This window comes from Ostrinia furnacalis, unplaced genomic scaffold (genome assembly GCF_004193835.3).
Source record: "Ostrinia furnacalis isolate ACB-3 unplaced genomic scaffold, ASM419383v2 OfSCF5720, whole genome shotgun sequence".
NCBI classification, from domain to species: Eukaryota; Metazoa; Arthropoda; class Insecta; order Lepidoptera; family Crambidae; genus Ostrinia; species Ostrinia furnacalis.
In genome coordinates this window covers 47,714-64,394 of record NW_021135959.1, presented here as the reverse complement: position 1 = coordinate 64,394, position 16,681 = coordinate 47,714, and the positions used below count along the sequence as shown (strand labels likewise).

The window sequence follows — 16,681 nt, the reverse complement described above, 5'->3', positions numbered from 1 at the left end:
AATCAGTTCAGCCATTCAAGTCAGTGCCTGAGGTACGGGAACGGCATGGGAGGGGTGACATTAACATATTAGGACGTGACAGCATACAAATCTGAATAACTGAAGTCTTGCTGACGTTTGACCGTCACAAATACACCCTCCCATGCCGCTCTCTCATACCTCAGTTAAGGTTTAGCAAACCAACGCGATCACACGCGATCAGCCGGCGTGCAGCGATGACGATCAGACTTAAATGCATTGATCGCCATCGCTGCACGCCGGCTGATCGCGTGTGATCGCATTGGTTTGCTAAACCTTTAAGCGCTAGATAGACCCGTAGAACTATTTTTTTTACTTATTTAAAATAGGAATTGTATAATATCTAAGTGCACAGTAATAAAAATTGGCTTATAATCGAGTTATGATAGGTATGTAAATAAATTGCTGCATTTGAGAAGGCCATAGATTAAAATGCTAGTTTCCGCCCAAACTTTTTTCTAAAGGGTGGTATAACATTATAATACAGGGTAAATATGAAATCATAAAATTCATTGAAAAATGTAATCATTCGGTAGGAAACTTAACGAACGAAGGCGTGTACAGACGACTTTTTTTCTTTATATTTTTTATTTATTAATCATATAATAATATGTAAAAATATGAATAAAGTAAAATTATCATGTTCTACAAATCATGAGACATACGTTTTGGAAAATTCCATTTTCCAAAAAAATATCAATGGTATAGTTTGACATGCAACAACTAAAGAATATATTTACAGTATTAATTCATATTTTGTAAGAAATTTTACTGCTGGATATTGTAGTCAGATTTATTGATGTATTAAATGTGAAATAAATAAATTGGTGTTTTATTTCTTATATTTATTACCCAAAAACTCAATTAGGTACCTGTGACAATACGCATATTTCTTAGGTGAAAAAATTTTCAACCATTTTTTAAATGTTCAAATTGTAATCCGAAAGACCTATTTATCCGGCGTTTCTTCTCAGCACTTGCCATATGTTTGTCTCGAAGCGCTGGTAGGGCCCAAAAGATAAGGAGACATGTAAAGTGCCCCATAAGGGCTAACTTTTCTTTTTTATTATTTTCTATAATAATTTTGACGTTCATAAGTGCCACTTGTGGTCTAAACTGAATAAATACTTTTGATTTTGATTTTTGATTTTATCGGATCGCCTAATATTTCATAATAAAATTTTGAATTGGTTTTCACCCTTTGTGATTTTGTATACTTTTCTAAATCAATATATCGCACACATGACATAATATTGAGACAACTCAATATACTTATTTTTACAGAATTAGTTTTTGACGCAGATTCCAACAACAATAACTCGATTTTGGATTATTTTGAGTTATGCCTTTACCTATTCAGGTGTGCGATGCTACCTCCAAATAAGCCCTAAAATATCGAAATGCAGTTTGTACTGCTTGTTGCCATGTTGCTATGGCGAAAAATATATCCTATTTTCATTACTTTTATTGAAGTTGAGAAAAATATTGTTCAACATTTCAATATTCATTCAATTAATTAATTATCCTACATTTTCGAACCATAATATTACGATAATGATCCGCTAATAAAATAATTATTAACTTTTCCCCACCCTTGAGGGTAGATTAGCTACGCTGTGTGTCGCAGACGCGTTTCCATGGCAACGATTAACTCACAACAAGTTGGGTTGACGAAAACAAATGATTTATTCAATACAAAAATCAGTGAATTACGCACGTGTGTGTGAAAAGTAGAGAATTTGGGTCATGAGTTTCGCAAAATCATGGGTGAGTACGAACATTTTTATTTAAACTACTAATAAGTAGGTGTTGGTCATGATTTTTTGTCACTATGATCTGTCCCATTGAAAGTGGCCATGCTATGAACGCAATAATATTGAAAAAAGCCTCTTTAACTTACCAGAGTCCTTGCAAGAAATATAAAAGCAGACATACTTACCTACTTAAGTGTACAAACTACTTAGGTAGGAATAATATTTTCTAATTAAACTGCCCTTGGCACAATTTTTTCTTTCCAATAAAATACCTAATAATATACTTAATTAGGTATTTATTTTAACGCGAAAGTAATGGATGGATAGACGCTTGTACTAGATGGTTTTGCTTTAATATGTTATGTATGTATTAAAAAAAAAGTAGGTATTTAAGTATGTTTATATCCGTCGTCTAGTACCCATAGTACAAGCTTTGCTTAGTTTGGTACTAGAGGCGCAGTGTAAAATGTCCAAGTTTATTTATTATTAATAAATTGCAATTTCACAAGCAATTACGCTACCTTTTATTAAAATTACTCAAAGTCGCGGGAAAACATAGTATTTACACGTATTATCTGATTCTATACTATGTATGTATATAGAAACTTAGAAACAAAGTTAACCAGCAGCGGTCGCGTAGGACTTATTACGAAGGAATTATTCGATAACATCTTGAAACTTTATCCAGCAGAAAGTTGCCTTAATTACAGCTTTCGTGTCGTTCGTGGTCCTACTTTTAGTCCGGCTCGAAGGACCAATATTGAGGGTCTATTCCACTTTGATCACCTGGATTTGAAGTCCTTTGATCACCCATGGATAAAATCACCTAGGTGATCGAAGTGGACTTCTTATCGTGGTCAAAGGACACCAAAAGTGTCGCATGGAGTTCACTTTGATCACCCAGGTGATAAGTATATAGACTATATTGAGGGCTCAAGTAGTGTGGAATTTTTGTGGACACCCCGCAGAATATAGACTTTTTGTCGACCGATAGTGTAGTCGGGCTGTCAATCAGTATGAACATGTATGAAGTAGCGCACAACATCGAATTGGTATCGGTAGATTCCTCATAAAAGCTAGAAGCCGTCCCAAACTATCGGTCAATAAAGATTCTGTAGTCTGTGGGAAGTCAACACATTCTTATAATTCAACAATCAACTTGAGCCCTCAATATTGGTCCTTCGAGCCGGACTAAAAGTAGGACTACAATCGACATAGAAATAAGAAACTGATCTAGTCTGCGGTAAGTTTTTTAGGCAGTGCGTCTGCAGTGCTCTAACTTATTGTTTTTCCCCTTTCCAGTATATTCCCGCATCACCGCTGGGCTAGTTGGATCAATATGCGCTCCCGCTTCGTCCAGCTTTGGTTGCTAGGAGCGTTGCTGGGAGGCGCCCACGGGAAGTGGGTGGAGGGACGAATCGACACTAAAGATGTAAGTTACTATCCCTACTAATATTATATTGCGAAAGTAACTCTATCTGTCTGTCTGTGTCACTTAAACCACTGAACCGATTTTGATTAAAGGCATAAAGGTAGTTTGAGTCCCGGGAAAGGACATAGGATAGTTTTTATCCCGGTTTTTGACAGACAAAAATTCACGCGGGTGGAAAGCTAGGTATAAGGAAATACTAAAAACTTAGACATTTTTAATGTAGCTATTAATCTATTAAATGAAATTAGATTATGTTAAAAAACTTTATTGAATTCCACACCACTTGTTTTTGTAACGAAACAAGATAATTTTCCTGTAATAAACAAATTCGCAAAAGAAGTTAATTAATCAAAGACATCATCTTCTTTATCAATTGGGTTTCTTTAACCAAGTGTGTCCCATCTAGGAATAGAATAGAACTGTGATAGAACTGAATCAAAGGGTCTGATGCCCGTTTTCACCTCCTAATCCTAATTTTTTCTAATTCAATTCAATCATTCCTAATTTTTAAGTGACCCCTATGAAAACAATATTCCTGTCATGTATTAGGTAACCTTAAAGGTCACTTAAAAATTAGGGATTGATGGTGAAAACGGGCATCACTCTCTCAGGCTGAGGCGCACTTCCTTTCGCTTTATTCGTTTATTTAAAATCCCAAAATTTCAGTCACCTACCTAATTCGTGATCTTTCGCTAAAATAATCGTCTTGTTTCAGAACTGGGCTTTCCTAGCCAGATTTTGCTTTCTTTCTCTGGAGGGGCAGTTCGAGTACCTGATAGAATATGACAAGGACATGGGCATCCCCAACCTGCTTCTTTATTACGATGACGACAATCAGTGGCCAGCAGTGTACCACAGTAGTAAGGTACACTATGTTTTCTATTTACTATAATGTTAGTTAGGTATTCCTTTATGTAGGTCTTATTTATACCAAAAGTTTGTAAGTAAGTCAAGAGTAAGTATTTTTAAAACATTATAGCGTAGGACATCCACCCACAAGGCGGACCGACGACCTCATAAAGGTAGCAGGAAGGCACTGGATGTAGGCTGCTGCCAACCGGTCATTATGGAAATCTTTGGGGGAGACTTATGTACAGCAGTGGACGTCCTATGGCTGAAATGATGATGATGGTGATGATGATTTTAGCAACGTTTTATAGAACATTTTCCTAAGTAAAACTACTTAGTTTATTTAAGCTAATAGATTTTGATAAAATTACATTCCTATTATCGATCAAATTATGGATACCTACCTCTTACGCCCATATTCACAAACAGTACTCACAGTGCGCGTGGACGCACAGGGTCACACACGAACCAATCACAGAGCTCTATTCAACGCTGTGCGTTCGATTTTCTGCTTCACTTAAGCAAGCATTGTTAATCTGACTTTTTAGAATTTTATGTACCTAACTTTAAAACTACTTTTTCAGACCTGCAAAGAACGCGAAGCTGTTCTCAATAAAGCAGGACAGAACCAGATAATCAAGCTGTCCCACTGGTATCCCGAGACCGAGTACTCAGGGTGCATCCTCACGAAGGCCAATAAGGAACTGCCCGCTTCCAAAAGGTATGGTATCTAATTTAATGTTTTCAACCATGTACATTGTAAAATTGCTGTTGAGTTTATCAATATAAATAAATAGATTGACCATTGACCATATTTATTTCAAAATCGAACTTAGCAAAGTAAAGCTTATAAATTCAACCCGGTCCAGTTAACTGCGCACCCGGCAGTCGTGACGTCACTCGTCTGTTACGGATTTCGAAGAGAGTCGAATTTCTGCGAGGTGCGCAATACCCTTTATACCCTTTAATAAATTAAATAATTATTATTTATTTCAATCACATTGGGCCTACGCAATTAGTTCAATCGGGTTGTACTTATGCCCCAGTGCAGGGCACGGCTCTTGCTTTTTTTTATTAAGTAAAAAGCAGTTATTTAACTGCAATCACCTAGGTAATGCCTATTTGCTTTCGCTTTGGAGAGGCCCGGTTTCTAGTAAGTAGTAGATAGGCAGCGAATTTCAATCCTTAGCTAGATCCAACTTTGAGATTGAGGTTAACAAAAAAGGATAACTTTATATTTCTTTGTTTTGTTCCAGCACTACAACAACAAAGAAACCAACAACAAAGTCAACAAAAATCACAACAAAACCACAACTACCTTTAGACACGACGTACTACGACCAATTTCTAAAAACTACCACTTTGAAACCGAAATCTACCACTGCTGGTACAAATTCTACCACTTGGTACGAACTGTTGCCTACAGATGACTTGAATTTTACTACCATTATGCCGGAGGACGATTTGTGGGAGAGTATAGGACCGCATAGAAATGAAAGTCAAAGTCAATTTCAAAATTTGAAAGATGTTGAGATTCTGTTTAGCAATCCTGTAAATGGCAGCGTAAGTATTTGTTTCATTTAAAGTCCGGTCGCCGAGCAGATAGAATTTCGTACAATGACCCCAAGCTACCCATCCTTATCGCTCGCGCGCAATTATAGGTATTGCTGTCGCGACTGTGCGACGGGCGCCCGCAGTGAAAATTCTAAATTCTATCTGCTCGGCGACCGGACTTCTTTACACTAATATATTAATAGAAAAGATAATGTTTGTTAGCATTGAATATTTATTATTTATTTAATTTTTGTCCTGTTATGACCTTGATTTATATCACAGCACAAAATAAAAAGATCCACAAACAAGATATACGAGCGCTATCTCCGTCGCCGGCTTCACTCGGAGTCGAACCAGCAACCCCACAGACAGAGCAAGCGGCACGCGGCCACTGAGCGACTGGTCGTGTCGTGCCACAACTCGCGCCGGTTCCGCTCCGCTAGGGAGCGCTGGTGGTTCATTGCTATCAGCAACTGCGACAGCTCTAAGGTAAATGTGCAATGTAGTTCTATTATGGATCAAGAGATGGCGCTAAATGCATATCTAGTCGATAGCTCTAGAGTAAGTGGTTCCGTTTATGTCCAAGAGATGGCGCTAACTATAATTATGTCAAGTCGATTGCTCTAAGGTAATTGGTTACACTGCACAACAAAATTGCAACTTTTGGCTGATGATTGACTTTCAATACATGATGTTTACTAATTTGACGTCGCTGATTCTGAATCTGCCGTCTATTTTTTCGTAGCAGCTCTTGTTTACGTGTTATAGCTTTTACTCAAAAATTGCTAAAATTCAGTCTTAATTCGCCGACAGTTCAAAAAATACTATGTTTTCTTTGTATAATTTAATATGGTAGCATTAAGAAGTGTTTGTGTGAATGATCTAAATCAATTTTGTTTCATTTGCGGAGAGGATATGTTTAAATAATCCGTTTAAATGTGACAAAGTTCGTAAAATTGGCTTACAAAAATTAGTTTGGGGACCCAGTGGAAATGAAAGATAAGCCTTGAATTCCGCAAAAGGCGTGGAAAAGATGCGTTGAGTTTTTACGTTTATAAACAAATAAGAATATGTGTAGATTTAGGCACGAAACCGCTATGATCTGAAAGGAACCCTTGAACCATCGCGACGACTGTTATTTTTATTTTTGAACAGAAATGGTATTAACCAAAAAATATTGAACTAAATGGTAATTCCTTGCATACGTTTGGCATGTAGACGTCTTTTCAACCATAAGAAGTCACCTGAACCTCATGTTTATACTTCACATGAGCATTTTGAGGCGAAAACTGTCAGTGTGGTAGAGAATTTGAATGTGACCCGAAATTTTCAAAACCATGTAGCCAAGATGGTTTAAACGATCGTTTTAGAGATTTAGGATCTTCAAGTCTTCCGAAAAGATATGGAATGAGTTATTTTGGCATTTTAATTTTTTTTTTTAAAAATCCGAAAAAATCTTACTATTCTTACAAATCGAACAACGTATGAGTCACTTACAAACATGTTTTTTTGGTTGGATGTAATATAAACATCGAATTACACTCTCTTCGCAATCACCTGAACAATTTTATCACAACTCTTAAGGATCTAAGTGAAGAACATGGCGAGCAAATCCATCAGGGCCTCCGTACGATAGAGGGACGCTATCAGGGCCACTGGAATGCACACATGATGGCTGGCTGCTGTTGAATCATTCAGAAGAGCTGTCTGTCTTCAGCATCAGCAAGGAAGTCAAATAAAAGAAAGTTTTTTCAATATAACAACTTCATAAAATAGGATCATATCTAAAAAAAAGAGTGTTTTTTACAAAAAGACCCAAGTGTCATATTTTTTTAACCAGAGCTGATACAGACATTTCAATCACAGATTTGAAATCGTCATTAAAAATTGGACTAATATCATGTAACATAACCCAATCATCAGAAATGCTGTTGTGCAGTGTTATAAGCTAGGGACTAGGGAGCGACGATGATTCATTGCTATAGGTAAGCAACTGCGATATACTCGTATAAGGTAAATGTATTTTAGTTCTATTTTTGACCAAGAGATGGCGCTAAATTTATTTCAAGTAGCATCAATCCAATGTCAATCAAAGCTACATTTGCCAAGATATTATGCTGGTAGTTTACTGCTATCAGCAAAATATCCACAAACAAGATATACGAGCGCTACCTCCTAAGTCTCTCATTTCCTAAATCACTTAAGTACTCAATATCATATCGGCGGCTCAACTCTTCGTCGAACCAGCAGCCCCACAGACAGAGCAAGCGGCACGCGGCCACTGAGCGACTGGTCGTGTCGTGCCACAACTCGCGCCGGTTCCGCTCCGCTAGGGAGCGCTGGTGGTTCATTGCTATCAGCAACTGCGACAGCTCTAAGGTAAATGTGCAATGTAGTTCTATTATGGATCAAGAGATGGCGCTAAATACATGTCAAGTCGATTGCTCTAAGGTAGTAGTTCTGTTTTTGATCAAGAGATGGCGCCAAATACATGTCAACTGCGATAGCTCTAAAGTAAGTGGTTCTGTTTTTGACCAAGAGATGGCGCTATATGCATGTTAAATTGATAGCTGTAGGGTAAAGTGCTGCATGTCTCACGCCAGTATTCCCAAACGATGCGTGCTTAAGTGAATCAGCAAATCGAACCCACAGCGTTGAATGGAGCTCTGTGATTGGTTCGTGTGTCACCCTGTGCGTCCACGCGCACTAGGAGCCCTCATAGTGATGTTTGTGAATACGGGCGTCATTGTTTTCAAAAAGTAAGGATCAGATGCTGTACAAGTGAAAGGTATTTCCTAAGCTCTCATTTCTTAAGTCTCTCAAATACTCAATATATCGCCGGCTCAACTCTTCATCGAACCAGCAGCCCCACAGACAGAGCAAACGGCACGCGGCCACTGAGCGACTGGTCGTGTCGTGTCACAACTCGCGCCGGTTCCGCTCCGCTAGGGAGCGCTGGTGGTTCATTGCTATCAGCAACTGCGACAGCTCTAAGGTATGTAGTTCTAGCTTTGAGCGAGAGATGGCGCTAAATACATGTTAAGTTGATAGCTCTAAAGTAAGTAGTTCTATTTTTGACCAAGAGATGGCGCTGCATGTCTCTTTGTAAGCAGCATCAAGCAATTAAGGACCGAAAACTGTGATAGTATAAGCTTCATTTCCTTAGTCTCATTATGCTAGGGAGCGTTGATGTTTTATTGCCATCAGCAACTGTAAGCTCTAAGGGAAATATAGTTCCTTTCCAATATTTAACCAGATTCGTTTGATTTCAGGGTCTAGATGTCCGTTACAAGTTCCTGATGACGAATGGACCTGACGGTGATTTTTGGCACGAACATTTCTCTGCTGATGAGTTTTGTAAGTAGAAAACGATATTGTGCACTGTAAAATAAGGTTCTTTTGATCATAAGATCAGTAGAATCAAATTCAAATCAAAGAAAAATCTTGCCCCATAAAGCTTCTTGAAATTGAAAGAAAGAAAGAAAGAAAGAAAAAAAATGTTTATTCAGTATCATCGACAATACAATTGGAACAAAAGACACATTTTTGGAAGTTGATTCACATCAGTTTATCTCCACTCTTCCCATGGATATCTTAAAGAGCGACTAAGGGATAGATATGCGAATATCAGCAGATTTACCGAACCCGTCTGGCCAGCGTGGGGAGTGTAGGCCAAATCCTCCATTTGCCTCTGGTAAATTAGAAAGAGTCACATCTCTTCGGTTGAGGCTAATGCCCGTTTTCACCATCAATCCCTAATTTAGCTGACCCCTATGGTGACAAATAACAGGAATTTTATTAACAAGGGGTCACTTAAAAATTAGGGATTGAAGGTGAAAACGGGCATTAAGCTCATAACAGACTTATCAATTCGGAAAGGAATCAACACCGTATCGCCTTACGCGAGCTGTCAATTGCGAGGCGTTTACGTTACAGTGCGGATAAGTGTGCGTTGCAGTCTATGGAGTTTCATACAAAGAATACTGAGCGCCTCGATTTGATACGGTTACGATCCCTTTCCGGGTTGATATATGTGCGACGTGTTAAAATGCTCTAATTGACTTCTTTCTTCCACAGATGTTCTCCCAGTCCTTCTAGCCTATACCTTCGCTTACGTCATAGTTATGATAGCAGTAGTGATGTGCAGCGTGGAGCTCAAGTGTCGACATCTGCTACATTCCACATACAAGCTGTTTCTAGCATCGATAGCGTCACAACACTTGGGTGTGCTGCTTCAGACTTTGGCTAATATACGCTACGCTTCAAATGGGGTGGGAAGCTATAGTGTGAAGACTGTTGGTGAGTAAAGGATTCGATATTTAAATTAAGGGCCTACATTGTTTACGGGACTATTTCCACCTCTCGTCCCCACCGCTGCAACTCCTGTGTAGTCAGGATCTACAGCTTGTAGTGCCGACGTTTGATGTAAATTCTCACTCAGCCCTCTGAAGCAGTTGAAAAGTTTAATTGAAACATATGAAAGCGCTTTTTAGCCAAAAATAAAAGACTGATTTCCTTCCAGGGTTATTCTTCACCGGCATATCTGAGACTACCTTCCTTCTCCTGCTGATCCTGATGGCTAAAGGGTACACCATAACGCGAGGGCGGCTCAAGGTCGCGTTCACGGTCAAACTGACTGTTTTCATGTGCAGCTATATCGTCACTTATATTGTCCTGTTTATATACCAGGCTAAGGTAAGATATTGCTAAATCTACTTTAAGAAAACTAATTTTGGTTTGGGTAAGGCCTGCGACAAAAAAGTCTTCTAAGAGTCGACTTAAATAAAGGTGCGTGTAGGCATTTTATGTAGAGTATAACCTATAATTATTTATCTATGGTGGTGGTATTTACATTTTCCACACTGATTCCGTAAACCAGCCGCTGATATAGCATGAGGTGTGCTTCAGGGGACATGTTTTGGGACCAGTTCCTAATAATATCAAATTTTAATTAACCAATTTAGGACCCAATTCAAAATTTCTTGTTTTATTGAATTTGCACATAAGGAAGTCAATTGTTTCGTAATAATTATTATATTCACAGACAGTTGCATAAGTAACTAATAAATTTCTGCATGTAGATTTTTTTTCAATCAAAGATGTTGTCTAAATTGTCACTGACATTTAGCCTTTTTTTTCCTATAAGTTCACATGGTTTTGATTTACTCTTTTGTGCATATAAATGTTTTTTCCTTAGGCCTTCGATCCAGGGGAGGTGTTATACTTATACGAGAGCCCTGCAGGCTATGGGCTGATAGTTCTAAGGATACTCGCGTGGTGTGTTTTTGCTTATTCCACATTTTTCACCGTCAGAAAATATCCAGAAAAGGTTAGTGTGAGATCTTTTATGGTTCTATAATATAATATTCGTAATAGACGACTTTATGGTCCGGAATGAGGAGGGATTCCAAGATTGGACACGTTACATACTTAATTTTCTTTTGTTTATTGTTTATGTGCCTTTCACTTGAAAAACCCGCGCTGAGCTTAACCTAGAAATTTTTAAGTTCTCGTTGTGAGCTAGTGTCGGTTCATGAATTCAGGACAAAGGGTTACTCCAGGTTACCTTTAAATGTTCAGGATCAAGATAATACCTTCTTAGTGGATGCAAAAAGTTCTGATTTCTAATGCTTTTATAACTACTATCCGTTCGCTTTAAGTTTGCCGCTGGCGATATGACGTCACTCGAAGGGAAGCGTCTATAACTATAACAAACTATATTTAAAATATTTTTTATTTATTATTATTGATAAAAATTGTGTATTTGCGTAAAATAAGACACATTAATTGCATTTCATCACTAACTAGATAATTGCGTTTAATCGCGGTTGGAGGACCCGGACGCGCATTCCACGGACCGGCAAACTTAGCGCGAACGGGTAGTAAGTTAGGTTAATAATTTTATAATGTTTTTGCAGAATACCTTCTACTGCCCATTCTTTATTTGTGGGACTCTCTGGTTTTACGCGGGACCTCTTTTTATTTTAACCGCGAATTCTTATATTGGTGAGTTTAAACAATTTATTTATTTATTTATTTACATTATCTCTTGATAAGTACTATAGGCCACAGTTCCAGCTACCCATTTTCGGTCATTTCTCGTTCTATCGCAAAGAATAGCCATTTGATCACAGCGAGAGAAAAATAAATGGGTAGCTGAAACTGTGCCCTACTGTACCTTACCTACAACCCGATCGAGCTAAAGCCTTGATCACACGTACCGAGTAAACGGGCGAGACAGTAAAATGTTTACTCGGTCGAGACAGTTGGGTGAGCGAGTCACTTACTGGAGCGCTCGGCCGAGCCCTCGGCGTAATGTTCATACACACCGAGTACTCGGCCGGGAGCACTGTCTCGCCCGTTTGCTCGGTACGTGTGATCAAGGCTTAACGGCGCACCTCGCTGGAATGCGGCTCTCCCTCGCATTCACCCGCACACCTCCCCGCGTTCGCCCTGTCCGTACCAGACAGCGGCAATGTGACGTCACGCCCCCCAGGTGCGCAGTTAACTCGACTGGGTTGTGTCTAATGTATGTTTAGAGTCTAAAAACTTTTGTGTTTTCAGATAAGTGGGTACGAGAAAGCGTAGTAATAGCTGTACTACTATTTATCACATTTAGCGGGCATATCATGTTTTTAGTAAGTATTTTGTTTGAAATCTATTTGATAAGTAAGTTATTTTCTTAAATATTATAGAATTCTATGTTGCCCGGTTGGTAGCGGCCTGCGTCCAGCGCCTTCCTGCTACCTATATGATGTCGTCGGTCCACCTTGTGGGTGCCAAACGGGCAACATGGAAAGCATTGGGGGAGGCCTATGTTCAGCAGTGGACGTCGTATGGCTGAGATGATGATGATGATAATGATGATGATGATGATGATTATAGAATTTTGTATTGAAGCCACGATAGCCTAACGGTGAAGGGGTCGGACTGGCCGACTCGTAATCCGAAGAACGCGGGTTCGAACCCTGACGCTCGACTATTGTGGTGAGCTCACTCGTGACACAAGTACCTATATTATTATGCTTAGTACGAGAGGCTAACCTAACTATTAGTAATTTGTACCAAAACAAATTACCTACTACTTAATAATCTTATTTAAAAATTATATCTTAATATACATACTTATACATTAATAAACACAACTGTTTCTTCTTAGGCTGAGTTGTATGGAGTTTGACAGATGTTTGACGTTTGTCAAAGTTAAAGTAAGATGGTGCAACCCAGCCTTAGTTATTTTGGTTTTACAGCATTAATAAATATTGTTTTTTTTTCAGTTATTGACGCTACCAGTGTTTGCAAATAAGAATTTTCCATACCACGTTCGTACAACGCAAATTGGCGTCATGGAGGTGAGTTCAAAAATGTACCTACCAAAGATGTAGCGCTTAACTTAGTGCATGAGGTATGGAATGAGGGCTATCGTTTTTATACTTAACAGTTGGCACCCCTGGCGATTGACAGGACCTTACTCTACAGTGGCGCCATCCTGATGAGTGCAAATGCGATAGTCCTCCTACCACTTTAGCGCTCACCAGTTGGTGCCACTGTCTTCGCTACTAGCAAGTGACAGGACCTTACTCTACAGTGGCGCTAACTGGTGAGCGCTAAAACGATAGCCCTCATTGGCACGAGAGGTGTGTTTGTGAAGGTCAAACGTCAGCGAGATCTCAGATTTGAGATTTGTGTGCCTGTCACGTTATAATATGTCATTGTCACCCCTACCCTCCCATACCTCAGGCACTAACTGGGTTAAGTGCTTGACTAAAGCCTGGTCCGGGAGCACGTAGAATTTTGTCTAATGACCCCAAGCTACCCATCCTTATCACACGCGCGTAATTATATTGCTGTCGCGACTGTGCGACAAGCGCCCGCAGTGAGTGTGCGAGCGCGACAGCACCATAATTACGCGCGAGCGATAAGGATGGGTAGCTTGGGGTCATTGGACAAAATTCTACGTGCTCACGGACCAGGCTTTAGTTCAAGTAACTAAATACATAGGTCTCATGAAAAAAGCTAAGCTACCGCACTAACTACGAAACGCTACGAGCTATGGAACACTACGAAGACTACGGAATGCTACGTATGCGTAGTGCGTAGACGTAAAGCTACGAACAGAGAACTACAGAAATTTTTTCATAGTTTAAATAAAATCAGGTTTATTCCACTAGTCAACGCTATCCCCGTCAATGGGGATTAGTGAGTTTTTTGTTCACTAATCCCCGTTAACGCCAATTGGAGCATATAATGGGGATTAATTAACTAAAAAGTTCATTAATCCCCATTATGTTAAACATAAAATCCTAATATAACGGGGTTTATTGACTTGTTAGTTATAAGCTCCAATTGGCGTTAACGGGGATTACGGGAACAAAAAGTTCACTATTCCCCGTTGACGGGGATTAGTGAACTTTTTGTTCAATAGTGGAAAAACCCAAAGTCACTCTGTCTGTGAGATTACATCTTTTAAACTGCGCAACGGAATTTAGTGCGATTTTCTGCAATAGATAGTGATTCAAATGGAAGGTTTTTATGTGTAAAACCATGTACCTCCCGTGCGAAACCGGGGCGGGTCACATAAACTGTATGTAATGTCCAGGTGACAGGCAGCTCTGCCCTCGACAGTTTTGGCCACAACGCCTACCATCCTACTTCTAATGGCGCTGCACAGACCGTCATTATACCTCTTACTAGGTAAGTAAATAAATAATATTCTATTGCCCCACTAATATTCGTTCGTTTCAGCCAAATGATGTCTGGTCAAAGGCCTCCGCTTTGCACTGGAGGGAATTCGAACCTTAACTTCGAGCTCCTTAATTCTTCTGATAAATTTCGTTGCGGGTCCAATGACAGTTTAACTTTCCCCCGGGACAAACTTGGCCTTCACTGGTTGGGTTTTTATTGGCGGTCAAGCTGTAGATCCTGGCTACACAAGAGTTGCAGCGGTGGGAACGAGAGGTGGGAATAGTCCCTTTGACTCTAGGAAAACAGATACCTAGTTTTTATCCCGATGTTTCTGTGACGCGTACGAAATCTGGTAAATTAGAGAGAGAGAGTGAGAGAGCGAGAGAGATGTGCTCCTGCATTGGAAACTAAAATGATCTAATGATTTTTATTATTTTCAGACGCACCGAAGAGCTAATAGGCAATATGTACAGCCAATACATGGCTACTGCTCCTCCATTGTCTTTAGAAAACGGCACTCCCAAACTCAACGGTGTACCTCATAATATAGACTCAATATCACCCAAAAATGGGCTCATAAAGCAAGACAGCACTGAAACTAATGCTTCAGACGATATAAAACCAATATTAAATGTTAAAGACAAAGAAATATTTACAGTCGAAGGCCACATATCGAAAATAGAAGCAGTATTGCCACAAGAAATAAAAGATAAAACAGTGTTGCCGCATGAAAATATCAACAAAAATGGGGAGGTTGGGAGGGATTTTTCTAGAGGCGATTTGCCGTTGGTTTTGAGGTCTAGGAGGAATATTCTGGAACCTATAAAGAGGGAGGAGGTGCCTGTTCCCTCTTGGTCGCTGGCTAAAGGTCCTTGTGTGGTCGGGATGCAAAAAAAAGCGAAGAGTGTTGAAGAAGGTAAATTTTAGTGTACAATATGGCAGATTGATCTATTTTTTTCTGTGACTTAGGGATATCCTTCCTTCCTTGATAGATATTCCTAAAATAATATTCTACTTTTGGTTTTGCTAGTCTCGGATAGATGAGTATAAATAGTTTCATCCACGAAGACGCGCCCCACCAATATTTGGTCTCGGTCGCGCGGGGTGCGGGGGGTTTGATCCGAGCATCATTATTGTAGTGTGCGTGTGCACTTATGTATAATCTAGCGTGTACCGATAACACTCAAACATTAGCGGAAGAATGGTGGGGCGCGTCTTCGTGGATGGCACGATCTATACCGGTAGTTTAATTTTAATCAATCATAAAGATAAAAAATTTTTTCAGACCCAGACTCACCCAAGACCTCAATCTCCCTTACAAATGGGAAGAAAGTGCCTCCAGTTCGGAACGGTCTGCAGTCAAGTTCTGGGGAGATCTCCACGATACACGAGGGACATGTCCAAACATATCCTAACACGGTTAGCAAGGCCACCATCGACTTGTTCAACGCTAGCAGTAGTAAAGGTTGATTTGTTGCATGATTTATGAGACTGGGCATAATATAGTACCCTGTGGTACACTTTGGTTGATTTTGTTAATCTATTTTATTTAAAACAATATTATTTACTAAATACTCAGGAATAGTCCTTTTATAGCAATAACACTGGTCAACAAAAAATCAAAATTAAAATGGTGCCGAGATTCTGTTGATAGTTTATTATTAGGTGTGTATTAGTAATAATAAAAACATTTTTCTTTTTTTTTTCCTACGTGTAGTTTTTGATCTACCCTCAGTTTTAAATTTTAGCTTTAATTGGTACTTTGGTTGCACAGTTTGTAATGTTATCGGTATATTTTTATAACGAAATTTATTTTAATATCATGTCTGCATTGCCAAGAAGTTGCCTCAACGATCCAAATGTAATTTGTTACATTTGTGATGTGCACACAGTTAAGAATTTCAAAAATTTAGACAAAATTTTAATAAAAAGTGCTTATTTTTCTTACTTTAAGTCGGAAATTGTGGTTGTATTCAAGCCGTGGATACCCGAAATTGTTTGTATAATCTGCTGTGAACACTGAGGCAATGTTTTAATGGTCAAAGAAGCCATAACATGAAGTTCAGAGTGGAAAAAGTGAGGAAAGAACAAAAAAAAATCCTGGTTTGAGCATAAAAAAAGGTTAAAGCAGTAAATTTTTTATGGCCCACAAATAATAATATTAATAAAAGATACTGATTTCTTAAGTTTGATGGACGTTTGGAACGATTTACGTGGACTTATTTCGATGAAGTTACTAAAAGTTTTTTCGGAAATCACAGGACTAGTAACTTCTATGAAATTGTGAGACATGCCCTAAAAACTCAGGATGTAATAATTTTCATCAAAGGGCACTACCTCCACAGTCATCTTGACCAATTCCCAGAGAATCTTGGGTCACTATAGCATG

At 39.0% G+C, this 16,681-nt stretch overlaps 1 protein-coding gene across 1 annotated transcript; it reads left to right on the top strand.

Moving 5' to 3' along the window:
- Nucleotides 1-1,674: 1,674 nt before the first annotated feature.
- LOC114361448 (transmembrane protein 145) lies at nucleotides 1,675-15,891 on the top strand. The gene is made up of 16 exons (XM_028316471.1): nucleotides 1,675-1,785; nucleotides 3,075-3,204; nucleotides 3,920-4,069; nucleotides 4,638-4,774; nucleotides 5,310-5,616; nucleotides 5,890-6,096; nucleotides 8,880-8,964; nucleotides 9,685-9,906; nucleotides 10,130-10,302; nucleotides 10,805-10,936; nucleotides 11,526-11,613; nucleotides 12,172-12,245; nucleotides 12,885-12,959; nucleotides 14,207-14,301; nucleotides 14,733-15,208; nucleotides 15,578-15,891. Exons 2-16 carry the CDS (start codon nucleotides 3,112-3,114, stop codon nucleotides 15,760-15,762), a joined length of 2,499 nt encoding a protein of 832 aa, XP_028172272.1. The 5' UTR covers nucleotides 1,675-1,785; nucleotides 3,075-3,111; the 3' UTR covers nucleotides 15,763-15,891.
- Nucleotides 15,892-16,681: the final 790 nt, after the last annotated feature.